This window comes from Diadema setosum, chromosome 3, assembly GCF_964275005.1.
Source record: "Diadema setosum chromosome 3, eeDiaSeto1, whole genome shotgun sequence".
Classification (NCBI taxonomy): domain Eukaryota; kingdom Metazoa; phylum Echinodermata; class Echinoidea; order Diadematoida; family Diadematidae; genus Diadema; species Diadema setosum.
In genome coordinates this window covers 26458952-26481042 of record NC_092687.1, presented here as the reverse complement: position 1 = coordinate 26481042, position 22091 = coordinate 26458952, and the positions used below count along the sequence as shown (strand labels likewise).

Below are 22091 nucleotides of genomic sequence, written 5' to 3'. Positions count from 1 at the left end.
TTCCTAAGCAACCGAAATAAACCATGCATGGAAATATAAATCATGCATAGGAAAAGACCACCTGGCGTCCAGCATTGTCTTTTTCCAAATGATTCGTGACTATATTTGCTCTATTACTGCTTGTCATTCATCTTTAGCTGTCAGGTAATTTTTTCACAGTTATTACTGCAAACTCCGATCGATAAAGCCACTGTTTAGGCTGTGAAGTCACGGCGTATAAGTCGGATTACCCTTAATGTCAATCTAACCTGTTGCTTGAATCTGTATCATTCAAGTCATGACCTTTTTCACAATGAACCGAATAACTATTTTTAACACAGACGAGTCCCCCCAGATCAATGTTGCTCAACACAACTAGTAGGTGTTACAAAAAACATTTTCCACTTTTGATCCATAAAATTTCAACAACTATATATCAGATAACACTGTCACAGATATGAACAATAGCTGAATAATGTACAATTTTGTTGGAGGTAATATAGAAATAATAGCATAAATCAGTTTCATTAAATTAAAGATGTATTTTTAAGTTGGGCATCCGATTTTGCTCTGTCTTCAACCCTCTGTGCAAAATTTAAATTCTTCCCGGAGGTCAAAGTATGTATGGGAGTGTGTTCATACCCTGTTAATGGTCCCAAACAATGGCCAGGATTGGTATGCTTTATTGCATATCCATGAGAAATTTCACTATCACAGCTAGTGTTTATACATCCTGAAAATAACATGTAGTGTACATGCAAGCCTATGAAAACATGTGCATATGTTTTGTTTGTTTTTCTTTCATGAGTATTTTACCCTTTACCATGAATTCAGACTATGAATAGCAGTACCCAGTGCAATCAATCATGAATAATTAAAAAAGCATTCATGTGCCTTAAAGTAGAGTTCAGATCAGGTGGTATCCATGTCCACAAGTGTGTAAACTTTAAGTTTTGTACAGAGGGTTAAAATTTGACGAAAATGTGTAACCTTACTTTGAAATTCAAAAAGAAAAAAAAATTAAAATAAATGAATAGAATAGAATAGAACTGAATTATGCTTTCATATTCAAATCACTTCCAACTAAACTGTACAGTATTCAGCTTTACTCATATCAATAATAGTGTTATCTGATGTATAGTTTTTGAACTATGACGATCAACAGTAGAATTTTTTTTTTTGTAACACCTAGTATATGCATTCAAGCACTCCTTGATGTGCAAACATCGTACGCACAAGTTCCCACGTAGTTCCCCCAGAGTATGAGGAAATGGCCTTGTGGTGGCAATTTGCCAATGTAATAACAACTGAATTTATTAACATTAACACCTCCTATAAAAAATGGATTAAGATTTTTTTTTTCTTTTAATTCACGGAAAGAAGCATCTGTGATACGATGATTATTCATGTGATCCTTTTTGATTGTTGCTTGACAGCGCGTCCACCTGACAGCAAAAAATGGTATTTCGCAATAACTATAGTAAAGAAATAATCAGTTATCACACTAAATACAAAACAATGGAATGAATGCGTGTTAAAACGTCGACTGATGGACTATTCCGGCCAACTGGTCTAACCGCAAGTTTATTCTTTGTTTGAACACGTATTCTATTAATTATTACGTCTGGCAAGCGCTATGCATTATGCCGCTGCCCCATTGAAAACGAGCGAAGCGCCTTACTTCCTGAGAAAAAGAAAATTCATTTGTACCAATGTGTACATTAGCTAATTACGAAATGGCTTATTCACTTAGCAAGGGAGAGAAAGAGAGAGAGAGAGAGAGAGAGAGAGAGAGAAAGGCATGGTTTATCAATGTTTGCATCCCAATTTGTAGTGAGTTTATTTTGCTAATTCAGGGGAAGCATTCCATACATGATAACAAATTTACAATTCTATAATGAATCGGGAATCATGATGTCATTTGGAAATGGAATTTTGATTAGGCCCCCTCCATCTGTGGGACATTAAAGGCTAAGGCAGGCACACACACACACACACACACAGGCATATATATATATATATATATATATATATATATATTATATATATAATAAAATAACATACGTCATGCACTACCCTTACATGAAGTATGTAAGAAGTAGTATACACTTATAAAACTTGAAAAGATATTTTATTCAGTGAACATTCAAATAGTGGATAAGTAGGCCTAACTTATAATATAACAATTATACAACTGTGCTTTATTACGCCACCTGTTCTCGTCATTTTTAAAGGGATAACATCACGTCGGGAATGACTCGTGACAAGACTATCCAGATATTCATCAATGGAATCCCGCCAAAGACAATGAGGAAATCCTCGTCTAAAGTTGGCATGGCCCGGAGCGGGCAGACCCGGACTGTCCCGCTAGTGGATTCGTGCTCCATCGTCGGAAATAGCGGCATTCTTTTGGAAAGCAATTGCGGTGACGTCATCGATAGGGCAGATCTAGTCCTGCGGATGAACCTCGCACCCGCGGGAGGGGAATTTGCTCGTGACGTTGGTTCGAAGACAAATCTAACTACTATAAACTTTGAGCAGAGCAATACACTGTCTTTTTGCGCCCAGGATGTGTACGCCAGGAAGCCACTTACGAAGATACCGAAAAAATGCCAAAGTTTGATGAAACTCATATTGCGTGTTAATAACACTGTCGTGTGGTATTTCAAAGGTGAACCGAGAATTAATGAGGTCGCCATGAAAGGACTGGAGTTTTACAAGAAATATTACAACCTGCAAGTTTTCTTTGGTTTTAGTCCTGAAAGTCCATTCCCACCAACACACAAGTACGTCGCACTTTCTGGTGGGTTCAACCCACCAAAGCAGGGCTGGCCGGCGCAGCGTTTTCAAAAGTGTGGGGGCCCACTTTCGGGTTTCATGAGCTAACAAGCAAAAAAACAAACAAAGCAAAGCAAAACAAAACAAAACAAAACAAAAAGAAAAAGAAAAACCACGTCGGCTCATCTCTTCTCCCTGTCCACTTCCGGGTTTCTTCAGCTGACAAGCAAATAAGAAGAAAAAAGGGTCCTCAGAAAAAAAAAAAAAGGTCCTCAGCTCATTCTCTCCCCTCCCATTTCCGGGTGTTATGAAAAAAGGTCTTCAGGAAAAAAAAAGTAACCTTACTGCCGCCATACTTCAAGATCTCTATCTATTTCTATTTTAGTGCCACTTACGTACTTCCAGGTTGAAAAAAGTGTGGGGGCCCATAGTGCTGACACCTTATGTATTCCTTTGTATGGTGCACAAAAAAGTTCAAGTTCAAGTTCAAATTTATTCATTTTTCCACAATATACAAACATAAATCTTACTTTCCTGAGTGAAAGAAACAATGCATACAATTGTACAGAGAAAGCGACAATAATACAAAACAAAAAACTGATAATAGTGATACATTAAAATAGGCCCGTTCACACACAAGGGAAAAGGTGAGATTTAAAAATCGATTTTCTTATCGCGATCAAAATTTCGAAATTTTTTCCTGTGTGGACAGAAACAGATTCGGAAATCGATATTTTTAATCCCATCGTTCGTAGCGCGTGAACGTCAACATTATTGTGACCGCGGGGTCAGTCTTCGGTTATGCAAGTTTCGCGCATGCGCAATTTGGCCTCTGATCGTTCTTTCCTTGCTGCGAAGTGCGATTTTTCCAGTCAGTCGTCACGGCGTGCGAATCTCGCACAGAGCGCGGAGGACGTATGCACGCTCGGAGCGGTCATGAATACATAATTAGCTGTGCAGTGTTCTTTTTAAACTATCGTTGTGCAGCCTCAGCATAACATTTACAGCTCATTTTTACATAGAATGAAAGAAGGAAGCTCAAGGTCTAATTTAATGACAATGATTTGATAATATTGGAAAGGGAATTAGGGTAAAAATACGAGTAATTTCACGCGTTGAAAATATAAAATTTAAACCCGAAAGAAGTGGGTCAAATACGTTCTTAACCACCTTGCATCTCTTTCAAACTGAATAAGTAGGATACTTGATTATCTCATTTTCAAAATATGGAAAAATCAAGTCACTCTTTCTTTTATACATCATAGGATCCAGCAAATTACAACAGTATGTCACATCGCTCTTTGTTCGAAATCGTCCATTAGCGCCTTCGTACAATGCTGGATCGTGATTGGTCAGAAACGACGGTCGCATGACGTCATCACATTGTCTGGTACTGCGTTTTTCTTTTTTTTTTACTTCCTGTGTCGGGACTGAAACTCGGCTTAAACGTATATATAATAGGTTTATTCTGTCATATTCTGTCATAATTTCGTAGATAATCATTTAAGGATTCGTTATCGCCACTTTGTGTTTGTATGGATTTGTCATTTGTTTGACTACTTGCAGATACGAGCACGTCAGCAATTTCACACGTTAAAAAAAAAAACACTTGGGTTTAGTCCCGTATAGTAATACTTGTGTTACGATGTTTCTCATGCCTTTTCTTTTCTGAAATGTTCTATTGTGATTTTCTTTTCATGTTTAGTTTACATCAAGTTACGGTTTAGTAGATAAAATAACCTTGTGTCTGTTTTTTTTACTTGGACATTCTCACTCCTTCAAATTATATTTCTGGTTTTGATGATATGTCCGCTAGATTATGATTTATCCTTTTTATTTTTTATTTTAATTGTTATTTGTTTTTTTAATTGGAACTTGGAAGCTGCAGCTGGGGACTACTGGTGATTTGCATGAATGTTAATCTCAAATAATCTGATGACCTATTTATCATGCCACATGTTTTTATTATAATTATTATTATTATTGTTATTATTATTAAAATTTGCATCGTATGGGACTACACATTCTTGACGTCGTGAGAAAATACTTTCAAGGACACGCCAAGCTTCGCGCCATATGTACGAAAAATCTTGACTTCGGCGATCGCAACTTCCGGTGCAAGTCTCTTTTTAGTCAGTTTTTGAACACATTTATAAGTAACTTACAGATATTGCATCTTTTCGATTTTTACAACAAGTATCGGTACATGCTTCCTCTGCCGAATTAAAAAAAAAAAGAATAAGAGCATGAACAGTTTTATACCAGCCAGGATCCAGCAAAATAGAAGTTTATGTTTCGAATACATCAAAACTTCGAGCAAAATATAAGGTAAATTTAACGAGAGATTAAACATTGAAAACATTTTTAAGTATGGACAAATTTTATATAAAAATGAAAAGTACGAAACGGGTAATTGGACTCACCCCACCATGTCGAAATCGTATACACTAGCGCTAACTGCATGGCAACTGTATTGGAGCTTGTACAGAGTCTCGCAAAATCCCGTGAAACCTCAAATTCGCTAGACGGTCATGCGCATCGAGTAAACACTGGCACATGGAACCTCATTATGCCTAATTTGCATACGGCGTGACGACTGACTGTTTCCCTATGTATGAACGGTCGAAAAAAAAAAATCGAAATTTGGATCGCGATTGTAATTTCGATTTTCGTTGTGTGTGAACGGGCCTGTTAGTTGCTGAGGTAACGAAAGTGAAATAGTTGTCAATATAGTGGGGGCCCGACGTGTTGTTTCTTTCTTTGTTACATTTCGAAATATATGGTTGTGATCATCAAGCTCTATAATGTTGGCCATATGCTAAAAGGGCAATAACAGTGTACAAAGTCTATAGTGTTATGGACCTTTTGGCATAAGGCCGACGAAAATACAATGGCCCGAATTCTCGAACGTGGTACATGTAATCTTTGTCCATGGTTTAAACTATAGACAAAGACCGTAATAGTTTGTATGGCGGGCCAATTGTCGCCTGGCCTATTTCGTAACGAATTTAGTTAATTCGTCTACGAAATGTTTACAGAACTTAACAAAACAATAATTACAATGATAGTGAAAATTTATGTTAATCATAATAATAATAACAACAATAATCATGATAATTATAATAATAGTAATAATAACAATAAAAACAATCTGAGGAAAGTAATAATAACATTAACATAAAAAAGTATAAGAATGATAATAAATATCAATATCAATAATAAAACGTGTTAGCATAACCAAAGCGAGTAAAAGTAAGGATTTCATGGTGATAGCTTTACACCTCTTTAGATTAAAGTATTCGTTTAATACCACATCGACGAACTCGACACATGAATACGTAAATTATTAAGTCCGTGATGTATGGTCGAGCTCGCGGGCGTTAATCGCCTATATACACCAGTCCTCCTGAGCCGTATAGCTCGTGGGCCTGTTTTTCTTGGTGCATAAAGAATATATGATGTATGATATGTAAAATTAAATGAAAAGGAAACAAACAAACAAACAAACAAACAAACGGACGGGCGGTTTGGGGCGTTTTAAAGAGTAATGAACCCGATGTTTCAGTGACTAATGGGATGAGAAAATCTCCTTGGTGACAAAAACACAGTAGTGTTTGTAATACCCCCGTTTTTCCTCTCTCCCTATCTCTCTCTCTCTCTCTCTCTCTCTCCCCTCTCTCTCTCTCGTTTGTTTGTTTGTTTGTTTGGTTTTTTTTTTGCTGCCAATATAAAGTACTGGATATTAGGCTATAACAACATTGATAATATTAATTGTAATTGTAATAGTGCTAGTGATCAATGACTTACCTTTCTATTCTTCTCACTGTCGTGGTTATTCTCTAACATAGATGGCTTGGAGTCAGACTTGCAACGACTGGCGCGGCAGTCTATCTAGCAGCGAACACATTTTGCCGACGAATAACGATGTTCGGATTCTACCCGCGCTACGTCGATCCCAGAAATCGAACACTTCGCTATCATTACTATGACGACACGCCAAAGAACTACTCAAAGACTCGTCACTCATTCAGTAAGGAGTTCGAGGTATGGCAATCGCTGGAAAACGACGGCTATTTGCGGATCATCAACGATTGCGCGGGAAAGTGGGACAAGCACGACTACCGCAGTCAGCTAGATATATGAATTTACAAAAGAAATTATACGCACACTTACACATGTGCACACAAACAAACATAATAAAAGAAAATCCACAATAAAATACGGTAGATGATACATTTATGTGCACTCAGAAGGAAAAGAAAACGGCTTGTGCCGAAAGGGTGGGTTGGGTTGTGGCGCGTCGCGTTAATGGGAACACCACCCTTCGTCCAAAGCCCCCCGGTTTTGCCGAAAGGGTGCGTTGGGAGCGTTGGGTCGCGTCGCGTTGACTGGAATCCCACCCTTCGTCCAAAGCCCCCCCCCCCCCGGTTTTGCCGAAAGGGTGCGTTGGTACTTTTTCTCATGTAACATTAACCCTATAAAGCCCAAGCTATTTTGGCTTGTGCCGAAAGGGTGGGTTGGGTGGTGGCGCGTCGCGTTAATGGGAACACCACCCCTCGTCCAAAGCTCCCCCCCCCCCCTCCGGATTTGCCGAAAGGGTGCGTTGGTACTTTTTCTCATGTAATATTAAAAGACGAGTTCTTAATTTATATTTAACCTTCAAACAACCATTTCAAAGAGGCTATCGTCCGGATCGGTATACACTCTATTACCACTTGGTCTACAGCCAGTTAGTCTAATAGACTGTTTAATATCAGTTGGTCTAATAACTAGTTGGTCTAGTCATCATTTCGTCCAATTACTGTTTGGTCTAATTGTTATTTGTTGTTTGATATCAGTTGTTTAAATATAAATTCAAAACTCGTCTTTTAACCCTATAAAGCCCAAGGGGGGGGGGGCACTTAGTGCCCCCTACCAGATTTTCATGCACCAGTCCTTCGCCCTTAATCCAGTTTTAACCAAATTTGGTGACTTTTCCTAAAATCTTATTCCGAACATTTTGATATATAATTTAGCTATATTTGATATTGTTGGTTGCCATTGCAACAATAAACTGACAACCATGTCGGTCAGATTTTGCATATTTTTCTGTTCCAATTCCAATTAACCATATTATAATGTATAAAATGGGCGTTTCTAGGCTGAAATTTGCTGAAGGAGCAAATTGTGAAGTAATTATGGCCCTGAAATGTTTTTCCTATTATTTCCTTTCTTTTTCTGTGACAATGCCATAAAACAATAGATATAATAGAGATACTTGAAAATAACAGTATTTTCCAAAGATTGTCATTCTATTTTGTTGTATCATTTTGATTCCTTCACCCAAGTTATACCTCTAATATCATTTGTTTGATATCACATTATTAATCTGCAAACTTAAAATTCCGATATTATGGGAATATGAAATATGATAACTATTGTACCTATCCCAAACAATACATCACAGGTCTCATAATGTATTTCTTTATTTTTTTATGAATAGCGCCCCCATGTGGTGACCTTGAGAAATTTCAACGATAAAAAATAATAAGCTTTGACTTGCAGATCATTTGTGGCAAATATGAAAAATATTGGTCTATGATAAGACATGTATACTGGGCATAAAGAAATTATACAGAAAAATCATATTTTTAGCATATTTCCTATGTATTTCTGTATATGTTGGTAAATAGCGCCCTCTATGTGTGACCTTAAAAAAAAAATCAAGTATGCGGTCATGTAGACGATGAGTTGCTCTACCCATGTGCCAAATATGACGATGAAACATCAAACAATAACAAAGTTATATGGGGGGGGGGCACAATGTGCCCCCCCCCCCCCCTTGGGCCTGGGAAGGGTCAAAATAACTGGCTTGTGCCGAAAGGGTGGGTTGGGTGGTGGCGCGTCGCGTTAATGGGAACACCACCAATCGTCCAAAGCCCAAATGATCTGCAAGTCAAAGCTCATTATTTTTTATGGTTGAAATTTCACATGATAAAATAAAGAAATACATTACGAGACCTGTGATGTATTGTTTGGAATAGGTACATGCATAGTTATCATATTTCATATTCCCATAATATCGGAATTTTAAGTTTGTAGATTAATAATGTGATAAACAAATGATATTAGAGGTATAACTTGGGTGAAGGAATCAAAATGACACAAAATAGAATGGCAATCTTTGGAAAATACTGTTATTTTCAAGTATCTCTATTATATCTATTACTTCACATTTTTCTCCTTCAGCAAATTTTAGCCAAGAAACGCCCATTTCATACATTATAATATGGTTAATTGGAATTGGAACAGAAAAATATGAAAATCTGACTGACATGGTTGTCAGTTTATTGTTGCCATGTTAACCAGCAATATCAAATATAGCTAAATTATACATCAAAATGTTCGGAATAAGATTGTAGGAAAAGTCATCAAATTTGGTTAAAACTGGGGCGAAGGAGTGGCGGAGGAAAAATCTGGTAGGAGGCCAAATGTGCCCCCCCCCCCTTGGGCTTTAGGGTGAAAAGACGAGTTTTGAAAATTTATTTAACCAACTGATATTAAACAACAAATAATGATTAGACCAAACAGTAATTGCACGAAATGATGACTAGACCAACTGGTTATTAGACCAACTGATATTAAAAAGTCTATATTAGACCAACTGGCTGTAGACCAAGTGGTAATAGAGTGTAAACCGATCCGGACGATAGCCTCTTTGAAATGGTTGTTTGAAGGCTAAATATAAATTCAAAACTCGTCTTTTAATATTACATGAGAAAAAGTACCAACGCACCCTTTCGGCAAAACCGGGGGGGGGGGGGGGGGGGGGCTTTGGACGAAGGGTGGTCTTCCAGTGAACGCGACGCGATCCAACGCTCCCAACGCACCCTTTCGGCAAAACCTGGGGGGGGGGCTTTGGACGAAGGGTGGTGTTCCCATTAACGCGACGCGCCACCACCCAACCCACCCTTTCGGCACAAGCCAAAGAAAATAATCACTTCATAATCATATGATCTTTATATGTCTGTAATTAAAGAAATTATGTATCAAATTAAAGCAAATGCCATACTCTGTAGCTTATTGTATAGGGTAGCACAAATACAAGTTAATTCTATGCATGAAGAAACAGAGTGGGGTTTTTTCTGTCAAGGTGCAATTATTAGCAAAAATGACAAAAATAGACAATTTGTCAATTGCTGTATTTATGCACTTTCACACAACAATGGAAACAAGTGATCGAAGGTAAAACGATAATTTCATTTTTGAATCAGAGACTTTGAATACCATCTTCAAATCACACACACACACACACACACACACATTCTTTCTCTCGGACCTTCCTTCAAAAGAAAAAAAAAAGCAATATTCTCTTAATGTGCTGCACTAACTAATAGTTACCCTCTAAGAAAAATACAAGCTCAAATTAGCACCTTTACGTGTGAAACAATAGATAAGTTTGTGTGCAAAAACAGATAAGTCCATTTTTGACGATTTTGAAGTACGGTATCTGTCATGAAATACAGAATAATACCTTTTAAAATGAGATATTGGTCACTACACATAAAGGTACAATTTTGAAGTTATGGTCAAAAAAAGGAAAATTGTTCTTATTATCCTCTTTACTTTTCTCGACCTTTAATCGCAAATATCTCCATTTGACAAATATGGACTTTTTGGTTTTTGCAAACAAACTCTTCTATTAGCACCTTCACCGGTGTAATTTGCACATCTAAAGGTGCTCACTAGTCTGACAGGGACAAACTTGCTCCTTCAAAGGTGCCACAATGGCGTCACTTGAAAAGGTCCAAGGTTGAACCTTTTTTTCTTAGATTGTAATATGGTGGCCGAAGAACATAACATGGCTTTACAGAAAAAAAAAAGGAGAAATATACTCTAAGGAAAGGAAGATTACCTTTTGATAGCAATTTTCTTTTCAAGTAAAATGAATCATAAAAAGTTTCATAATGCTTTGATTTACTCACCTATATGCAATATGATGGAATTTCAGTATGGCTTTTTATTTTTGTGCAGTTTTACAACTTTGACTTTTGCAAATTTTATCAGGTAAAGGAAAGTGTTCTCTAAATGCTTATGGTTTCAGTTTGTGTTAAGTTGCTGTGTTTGAAGAGAAATTATTTTCTTTACTTTGATACCTGTATTGATTTACCTCATTCACTTTAATCAAAGACTTTTGTTATGAATTGAAGCGTAATAATGTGTTAACTTATCTTTTCTTGATAAGTGCAATATGTGTGTTTAAGCACGTGCGTGTGTTTGCTCTGATAGAGCCTTCTTAGAAAAAGAAAAAGAAAATGTTAATAAATATTATTGAAACAAAAGCCTGGGCATTTTTCTTTTGATAAATCTATTATTGCTGTAGGCATTATGACTTTTCATTGAACCGAGTGGAGGGGGGGGGGGGGGGGGGGGCTAGGGGTTCATTATGCTGCCCTTTTTGCTTGGATACGTATACATAATTTTTGCTTTAGAAATGCTTGTGTTTTTGTTTTTGTTCTGTTTAAGGCTGTTTAAAACAACTCCACTTGGGACTTTGCTCAATTCGGATGTTTTGCTTTCGACTTTAAGCATCACGTTAACATTGATGGTAGAACAAGGCCCTATTTTGTGAAGAGTTAGAATTAATTACATGGTTGATTTCAACTGTAAGTCTATGGCAGCCTGTGTGGTAAGGAAATTTAAAATCGATTTTATTTTAAATTTATCCGTCATGAATGTACCTTTGACAATGATTTCAATTGATTTGTGCTATGTAAATGCTATTGTATATAATAAACATTAAACTTATAACTTATGTGTTACTTTACATTGTCATGGATGGATGTTGTAAGCACAACACTGCATGCTTTGTGTGGAAATTTAGTAAACGGAATGAAATGAAATGAAATATTCGTTAAAGAAATGGGAAAGTTTGAAAGAATGACATAAATCAATATTTTTTGTTTCTCGAGATGCATTGGAATGTTTTTTCCCCCGTAACAATAAGGATAATGATCAGTGGTTCGTACAAAAAACAAAAGAAATGAAAAAAATGGGATGAGAAACGAGTTATAGGGTTTTTGACATTTAGGTGTGTGCATTTATGAGTGTAATTGAATAGTTCATGTCAGAAAATGTGTGCCACGCGCACCGCACACTCATGCCCTATCGAATACATTATATCAAACCCATCATTGTCTTGTATTCGCACAGATGTGACGACCCCTTTCGTTAGAATAGCAGGAGTGTGCTTGGGCAGGGCAGGAGGGTACTTGGGTGTGCAACAAATCGACATCCTAATTTTTTTCTATCAACAGATACTTAAAATATTTCACAATTTGCCTGAAATTTTACTTGCATGTTAAGAAAATACCCTCAATTTACAAGCAAACATTCAAAATGCGATTTGCGGTACACGCTCGAATCATGCGTCGAACGTGTTGGTTGTTATTTTAACGTCTCAGTTGCGCCACAATTTTGAAACCAAGAATTACACCTGTACCCTTCATTGACAATTTATTCGTGTGAAATGCACGTAATGTTTTTCCAACGTGCATTTATAAACTACGGTGTCATTATTTGGCTGTTGCTCTTGTTTGTTATCGGGTTTTTCAGTAATATTTGGTCATCTTCAAATCGCCAGTGAAGAAGGCAAAACTCTGCACGTAGTCTCATGCGTGAAAGATCGTTCGTGCTATAAATAAACGGGTGTCGGTTTCAATAAATTTTCAGTTCAATTTCAATTTCAATTTTATTTCAATTTCCATGGAATAAACAGGAAAAATCATATACAATGCATTTACAGAACATATTTGTAACAATTTCAAAGAAAACGTACAATATTAGTGGTCACGAGTAGCAACAGAAATTCCTTTCTAAGGTATATACATATACAGGGCTCGACACTAACGGTGGCCCGGTGGCCCGGGGCCACCAAAAATGAAAGTCGAGCCACCAAATTTCAAAAAAAGTTCAAATTTGGTGGCCCGCCTCGGGCCCTCAATTTTTTTTTTTGAAAAGTAGGGGCCTATGTCAATAAATTCGTAACTTTTTGTGCCGGAAATGCATAAATGCATGCAGTGAGTGTGTGATTCATTAAAAAAAAACCAGGACTTCTAATATTTTTTACTGGTTTTTTTCGGGCTACCAAATTTTTCTCTCGGGCCACCAAAAATTTGAAATTGATGATTTTTGGTGGCCCCATCGGACCACCAAAAAAAAAAAATTAGTGTGGAGCCCTGACATATACATAATACAAAGATTAGAATGGAAATGGAGGGTCCCACCAAAAAGCAAAGCTTGTAGGGTATGGGAACCTCGCAAATACGTACACAAAATCAAAGATACCAATATCAACTGACATGAAATTAACTTAGGAAGGAAAAAAGAAAGAAAAAAATGGGAAATGAGACTATGGTACAACACACGCCATCGTGGACACAAGCATACTGTACTCCATGATGTAAATGCAATGATAAAACGATAAAACGCTCCCTGGTTTGATATTGCGATTGATTGGGTTCATATACCGGTATGAATGCATAGGAACGGATATAAACAAGAGAAAGAGAATAGACTCACTGTTGTCTGGTACAATAAAAGAAATATCTGTGGAAAACTTATGTTAAACAGATTATTTTCTTCAAAAGATGATTTCTGTGTGATATCTTAATACTTGTAAAAAAGATGACTTGATTGAGACAATAAAACCGAACCTAATTTGGTTGTATATCATAAGATTTCAATAGAAAGAATTTTAATTTGTTCTTAAAAGAATTCAAAGTTTGTGCTGTGACTATGTCGTTGGGAAGTGAGCTCCAATACTTTGGCCCCTCGTAGATGAAGGTTTGCTGAGCCAGTAAAGTCCTAAAAAATGGCAAATGAAATTCACTGGATTGCCTTGTAGGATAATTATGAACGGATTGAGTTTTTGAAAAGATTGATTCAAATATATATGGAAGATTATTTTTATTGTAATTATACATAAATTGTCCTAAATTAAACAAATACAAATCTTTAATTTTAAATATCTTATTTTCAAAAAATAAAGGATCAGTATGACACAAATATGCAGTGTGACATATAATACGGAGTGACTTCTTTTGAAGCAGAAGTAATCTATCCAAAAAAGTTTGATATGTATTTCCTCATACAAGAATACCGTAATTTAAATAAGGCAATATAAGGGATGAATGTAATGTAAGCAGGGACGACAAAGGAAGACAAAATTTAATCTTGTTGATTATACCAATATTTCGTGAAATAATCTTACATATACTATCAATATGAAATTTCCATGAAGACTTATTATCAACTGTTATTCCCAGAAATTTGACATAAGAAACATTTTCCAGTGGTGTGCCATCAAAGATAATATCAACAGGTAGTGCCTCAATGGAGTTGCTGAAAAGCATATATTTTGTTTTTTGAAGAATAAGAGATAATTTATTAGCTTTTATCCATTGAGCAACTTTTTCTAATTCAAAATTTAATGTTTTTACAAGGGTAAAAGGATTATTATGCGAAAAAAAATAAATTTGAATCATCCGCAAAGAGAATGAAAGAAAGAGTTTCTGATGATCTACAGAAATCATTTATATAAATAAGAAGCAGGAGCGGACCTAATAAATTTCCCTGTGGGACCCCACATTCAACATTTGACATTTGTGAATTGCAATCATTGAAAGAGACATATTGCTTCCTGTTCAAGAGGTAGCTCCTGAACCACTCCATGGCCTTCCCAAGGACTCCGTAATGGTGTAATTTATTATGTAAAATATCATGATTAATGGTATCGAAGGCCTTGGAGAAGTCCAGGAACAAACCTATGAGATGTGAAGATTTGTCGATAGCATGTGCTACTTTTTCTACAAAACTCAATAATGCATGTGTGGTGCTATGTTTTTCCCTAAAGCCAAACTGAGAATTTGAGAGTATATTATTGAATTTCAAAAAAGTCATTTATTATAGTTCTTTTGTAAACAATTTTTCAAGAATTTTGGACAATGTACATAACAAAGAAATTGGTCTATAATTATCAACATCTATTTTGCCACCTTTTTTAAACAAAGGGATGACTTTTGCTATTTTCATACTTTCAGGGACAATACCATAAAAGAGGGATAAATTGAATATGTGCGCTAAAGGATCCGCAATTTAAGATATTACCCCCTTCAGCAGAAAATTACCGATGTCATCGTGTCCAGCACTTTTTTTTGGAAGGAAAATCAAAAACAATATTATCTCCTGACTATATGTTGGACTAAGAAACATTGAGTTTGAATTTGGTGGACCTAAAAATTTAGAAAAATTTGTATTTGAAGAAGGAATTTTGCTTACAAGATTTTCCCCAATGGAAGAAAAATGATTATTCAAAATATTACAAATATAATGAGGATCTTCATAAATTTTATCATCGAATCTAATTTTATTAATATTCGACTTATTATTTGATATATTCATTGCTTGCTTTAAAACTTTCCATGTATTTTGCATATCATGCTTATAAAATTGTAACTGCTTAGTGTAATATTTTTCTTTTCAATGCGTACAATTTTCGCCAAAGTATTTTTATAACTAGTATATTTCAGTTTGGATTGGTCAGTAGGTTTCATTTTAAATTTGTAATATAAATTATTCTTTCTATTTATTGAACGCAAAAGTGATTTAGAAATCCAAGGTAACCTGGGTACTTTTTTTTTTTTTTTATAGTTGAATGACTTTTCTCTTCGTTTTGGAATATGAATGTCCAAGAGTTGAGTGAAAATATGCATAAAATATTCAAATGACAAATTCACATCATTTGAGTCAAAAATAGACGACCAGTCTGTCATGACTAAACTAGCACCCAGACTGGCTACATTTTCATGTGTAATTCTTCGTCTGAATAAACAACTAGATTTATTATCAATAATATCATTTAAAAAGAAACTAGTCGAAATGGGGAAATGATCTGTAATATCTGAAAGTAATATAAGGGAATCGGGAGAAGGCAGAATATTACAAAAATATTATCAATAAGGGAGGCGGATTCATTAACTATAAGCGTGGGCTTAGATATCAAAGGTAAGAAAGAAGCAGATAAGAATATTTCCAAAAAATCTTGTGAGATTGTATTTTGTTTCAATAAATCTATATTAAAATCTCCCATTATGAAACATTTTTTATGAATAAAGACTGGGTCCTTCATCAAATTCGCAAAATATTCCAAAAATGATTTCATATTCGCACTGGGTGGTCTATACATTACACCTATGATTATATTTCTACTGCCAGGGACCGTAATTTCAATAAAAAGAGATTCAATAAATTCAGTCATACAGGTGAGCTCATCACGAACTACATAATCATACTTTTGTGAAACATATAAAGCAACGCCCCCACCCGCCCTAGTTTGCCTGTTGTTAAGTACAAAATCATATCCGTCGAGGGCGAAAGGAAGACTTAAATCCTTGGAAAGCCAGGTTTCGGTTAAACCTATTATCGAAAATTGTTGCCTGATGAGATTATCTAAAAATAGCCTCAGTTCTTCAAAATGTTTATTTATACTCCTAGTATTAAAATGTATGAGTGAAAAAATAGTGTCATCGTACTCCTTGTCAACATTATTAAACTGGTTGAGAGTAAGATATTCCGAAGATGGACTTTACAATTGGTTTTCTATAATGGAGAAAACCAACCATTATGACTTTGATATTATCAAAGTCATAATCAAATTTTTTCGACGATGTATTAAAACTATCTGAAATACAATTATCAAAAAACATATCATTTTGATTAATATTTGTTTCTCTTTCTGCCAAAGAAGGTCTACCGTATCAAAAAGTCATCATCATTAATTGAATTGAAATCAGTGTCTATTAGATTGTGAAGTACAGGGTAAGCGTGATTGCCATTGCTTGTGTCCACGAGGGCACCTGCAGAGGGCAACACAGGGGATTTTGACATCTTGAATGTCTGTGATGTACGAGACTAAAATGAAAGAAAAGAAAATGCTACATCTAGATGGAAACAGAGTCAATGTAACATTAATCCCATACACGAGGTACCACATATATTACAGAATAACGTATCGACAGTTATCTAAGAGCGTCTTCGGCCTTGCTCTAATATATAATAGGAATTAGAATACACCAGTTAAGAAATCAGATTACAAAAGAAAAAAAAAGTAAACTAGGTAAAATGTCCCTTGACATTTATGAGTATTACATCAACCATTTTCAGAGAGAGATAGAAAAAAAGAGGGAAAAAAATGAAACACCTCTCCTATACCAGATGCAGACATCTTGAATTCAATGATTAACATTCACAAATTTATGTAAATGGCATTGCATAGATACAACACTGGTTGAATGCGAATAGGTGAATGCCCACCATCGTATGGTCACAGTGCGAACGGTCAATAACCACCAGCATGGCGCCCCCTGCCACGCCCCGCCGATGAGGCAAGGGACCGCCAAGCAGTACCTCAATGAAGGCGCCAACAAACAACCACGTGACGAGGAGGCGCCACGCTTCGGACTGCAATATATAATGAAACAATAGAACGCAATCGTCATCTGTGTATTACACTTGGGTGTCACAAAGAGCATATTCAGCTTTGTGTACACAGTACAAACGCGCAGATGAAGGAATGAGAAAAAGTGAGTTAAATACAGGGAAACTTAGGTAGAGAGAGAGAGAAAAGAAAAGAAAAAAGTTCTTCTACACCAGATACAATCTTATTGAATTAAGTAATTGACAGTCACAAAGTTTTAAATGGCATGACCTTGATACAACGTTGGTTGAACGCGAACAGGTGAATGCCCACCATCGTATGGTCACAGTGCGAACGGTCAATAACCACCAGCATGGCGCCCTCTGCCACGCCCCGCCGATGAGGCAAGGGACCGCCAAGCAGTACCTCAATAAAGGCGCCAACAAACAACCACGTGACAGGGAGGCGCCACGCTTCGGGCTGCATTATACAATGAAACAATACAACACAATCATCACCTGTGCTTTACACCTAGATGTCTCAAGTAGCATAATATACAGCTCTTTGTATACACAGTATACACACGGATGTTTTAAATCATCCTGCTGTCCTAGCTGTTATAAAACGTCATGTTACGAAATTTTGACTCCCGGTTACCTCTTGTGATAAGGACAAACAATGTCCAGTTTAACACGAGCATCTATGAAATTTCATACTGAATTGAAGGAATGCACTGGTATGTATGACATTCACAGTCATCACCTGTGAATTACACTCTGGTGTCACTAGTAGCGTAAACAGCATTGTGTACACAGTAAAACGCGGTCATGGGTAATTCAATCCATGGAGAAATTACAGACTGTCATTATAAGGAAATGACACAATATAACACAGATATTAAGGCATGGGTATTTCAATCCAGACGGAAATTACAGACTGTAAATCACATTAGAATGTACATTATTCCTGCATAAAAAGGGGGCTATAAACAAATGGGCAAAACAATGGCCCTTTAATATATCAATTAAACACTTTTAAATCTTATATTGTTTATTTTTTTAAATTCATTACTCAACTCTCTACCATCGTATATTTCACATACAGATGAAAGAATAAAGAAAATTTTAGGAGGCTTCATAACTTGTGGTATTAAGGATGGTTCGTACAGTTTGAACGAAGAACAACGCAGGTGTATTAATCAAATGAGGTTCATCTTAGCAAGTGAGCGTGGTTTGAGCTCGAGTCTAAGCACACACCTGAAAATGATATTCTAACAGGGAGAATGGGGAAAAAGGAGTTACTTACTAAAGCCCCTTTTACACTTTGACGGATTACTACACGGATGACCACGGATCGTCATCCGTGGTGATCCGGCATGCAAAATATCGATTTTCCTCTCAATGCCGGTGTGAATACGATGCCAACTGGATGTCTACACGGACAAGTACTGATGCTACAAGGACAAGTACGGTGCCTACACGGACAGACAAGGAACGAACGCGGACCACAGCGGAAACGATACGGAGCTAACACGGCCATATCAAGGAAGAGCACAGATGCAACTTGGTCCCTTCGCGGTCTTTACACGGATATCCCAAAACTGTTGACAGATAATATTTACTTTTGCTTTTGATACTTTATCATTCTCAGGCAACATGCCTCCAGCGCTAGTAACAAGCACATCAGAAAATCTACAACAGCCATGCCTCGGCTTGTCGACGTCAGGCAAATCTCATTGTTGCAAACTCTCATTTGGCGGGAACATCATCACATAAACAAAGCAAAGCAAAACAAAACAAAACAAAACAAATCAAAATGCACACACATACACACACAAAAAAAAGGTCAAGGAAATGTGTGGGTCACTGAAGGTTTTCGTGCGACCATTATACGAACAGAGTATGAGGGGTTGCTGGCTGTACTGATGGAGGGGGGGGGGGGGGGGAAGATGTGAGCAAATTTAATGGACTTCATGAGCTTGTATTTATAAAATACACGAATCTTTCATCCCGGATGGAGCCGATGCTAGTACGGACGTCCCGATGTCTTCACGGATTGTCCCGGAATGAGTACGGAGGCAACACGGAATAGCCGGTGCCTGCAAGGAAGGAATACGGAAGCAACACGGAGTAGACGGTGCCAACAAGGAAGAGTTCGTATTGATTTTCGTCCGTGATGTCCGGGATGAAAAATTAAGCAAGCTTAATTTTTTCCGCGGACATACCGGATGATCAAGGATAATGCCGGATGACTTCACGGAGTCAACACGGTCATGCCGGAAACAGTACGGATGATCCCGGATCGACGATCCGTGGTCATCCGTGATGCGATCCGTGAAAGTGTAAAAGGGGCTTTAGTCTTATTTTCCGTGGGCAAACTCTGTGTGCAGCTGCCCTGCCCGTTTTCATGGGCAAACTCTTTATTATATGCTGGCAACTGCTTTGTGTTATGAATGTATCATCGCTGACTTTGCCCATGAAAAGTAGGCAAAATCTGCGCCAACACATACACAAGTTACAACGTAACATGATACTGATTGTAAGTTTTAAAATATCCTATTTTCCTATTAAAAGCATCATGTTACAAATTTTGAATACCGGTTATTTCTTGTAAAAAGGAGAAACAATGTCCAATCTACTATCAGCATCCATGAAATTTCGTACTGAGGTGAGGGTATGCACTGGTATGTATGACATACACAGTCATCATGCCTATTACACCTGGGTGTCATAAGTAGCATAAACATCAGCTTTGTGTACACAGTACAAACACGGTCATGGGCAACTCAATCCATGGAGAAATTACAGACTGAATCACGAGGAATTCACAGACAATTTACAGACTGTTAATTGTAGGGAATTTACACAGTATATCACAGCAATGAGCATTTCAGTCCATGGGGCAATTACAGACTGAAAATCTCTGTTCAACCATTTTATATTCAAAATTTGTAACATGATGCTTTTAATAGGAAAACAGGATACTTTGAAACTTACAATCAGTATCATGTTATGTTGTAACTTGTGTATGTGTTGGAGCAGATTTTGCCTACTTTTCATGGGCAAAGTCAGCGATAATACATTCATAACACAAAGCAGTTGCCAGAAAATAATAAGTTTGCCTATGAAAACGGGCAGGGCAGCTGCACACAGTTTGCCCACGAAAAATAAGACTTAGTAAGTAACTCCTTTTTTCCCATTCTCCCTTTTAGAATATCATTTTCAGGTGTGAAATAAGATAAAGATGAAGGAATGAGGAAAAAAAAAACAACAACAATTGAGTACGGGGAAATATAGGCTTCCAAATCTTTGGCAGACTATCATAATAAATCGTTAATACGTTAACCTTACAGAGCAGTCGTACGTTCATAACACATCTGAGAAGAAATTAGTCTCAACGTGAGAAAATCAAAAAAAAAAAAATGAGCGTAGTTTGAAATCTAATCTAAGCACACACTTGTTAATGATATTCTAACAGAAAAAAAGGGAGGGGGAATTAAGGAGTTACGTACTTATTTTCCGTGGGCAAACTCTGTGTGCAGCTGCTTTGCCCGCTTTCATGGACAAACTCTATTTTTTGTATGCAGGCAAATACTTTACGTTAATGTATGTATTTGCGCTGGGTTTGCCCATGAAAAGTAGGCAAACTCTGCGCCAACACACACACACACACACACACACACACACACACACACACACACACACACACAAGTTACAACGTAATATGATACTGATTAAATGTTTTAAAATATCCTGCTATCCTATTAATAGCATCATGTTACATTTTTTTTTCAAATACCGGTTATCTCTTGTAATCAGTAGAAAGAATATCCAATCTACCATTAGCATGAAATTTCGTACTGAAGTGATGAAGCCTTCCACTGGTATGTATATACAGTCACCACATGTGTATTACACTTGGGTGTCACATGTAGCATAAACAGTTTTTGTGTACACAGTGCAAACACGGTCATGGGCAATTCAATTCATGGAGAAAGACTGACTGACTTCACGAGGAATTTACACGCTATAACACCATAATGTTTCACATACAGGTGAAGGAGTGAAAAAAAGAAAAGAACTTAATTGAGTATGGGGAAATAACTTGCGATATTGAGAGTGGCTCGGTCAGTTTGAATGAAAAACAACACTGGTATTTAAATCAGATGAGCTTCATCTTAGCAAGTTAGCGTAGTTTGAACTCGAGTCTAAGCACACACCTGAAAATGATATCCCAACAGGAAAAGAAAAAAGGAGTTACATACTTATTTTCCGTGGGCAAACTCTGTGTGCAGCTGCTTTGCCCGTTTTCATGGGCAAACTCTTTATTATACGCAGGCAACTGCTTTGTGTTGTGAATGTATAAGCGCTGACTTTGCCCATGAAAAAGTGGTCGTACGTTCATAACACATCTGAAAAGGAAAGTAGTCTCGACGTGAGTTAATCAGATGAAAGAAAAAAAATAGGAGACTTCATAACTTGCAATACTGAGAGTGGCTCGTTCAGTTTGAATGAACAACAACACAGGTATATTAATCATATGAGCTTCATCTTAGCAAATGTGCGTAGTTTGAAGTCTAATCTAAGCACACGATTGTAAATGATATTCTAGCAGGAAAGGAAAAAAAAAGAGTTACTGTATATACTTATTTCCCGTGGGCAAACTGTGAGCAGCTGCTTTGCCCGTTTTCATGGGCAAACTCATTATTATATATAGGTAAATGGTTTACGTTAATGGATTTATTAGCGCCTGGTTTGCCCATGAAAAGTGGGCAAACCATACGCCAACACACACACAAGTTACAACGTACATGATACTGATTGAATGTTTTAAAAAATCTGGCTATCCTATTATGTTACATATTATTATTATTTTTTTT

General features: G+C 36.8%; 1 protein-coding gene across 1 annotated transcript; it reads left to right on the top strand.

Moving 5' to 3' along the window:
* The first annotated feature begins 2232 nt into the window (after positions 1-2232).
* On the top strand, positions 2233-6900 carry LOC140226315 (alpha-2,8-sialyltransferase 8B-like). The gene is made up of 2 exons (XM_072306809.1): positions 2233-2765; positions 6606-6900. Exons 1-2 carry the CDS (start codon positions 2233-2235, stop codon positions 6898-6900), a joined length of 828 nt encoding a protein of 275 aa, XP_072162910.1.
* Positions 6901-22091: the final 15191 nt, after the last annotated feature.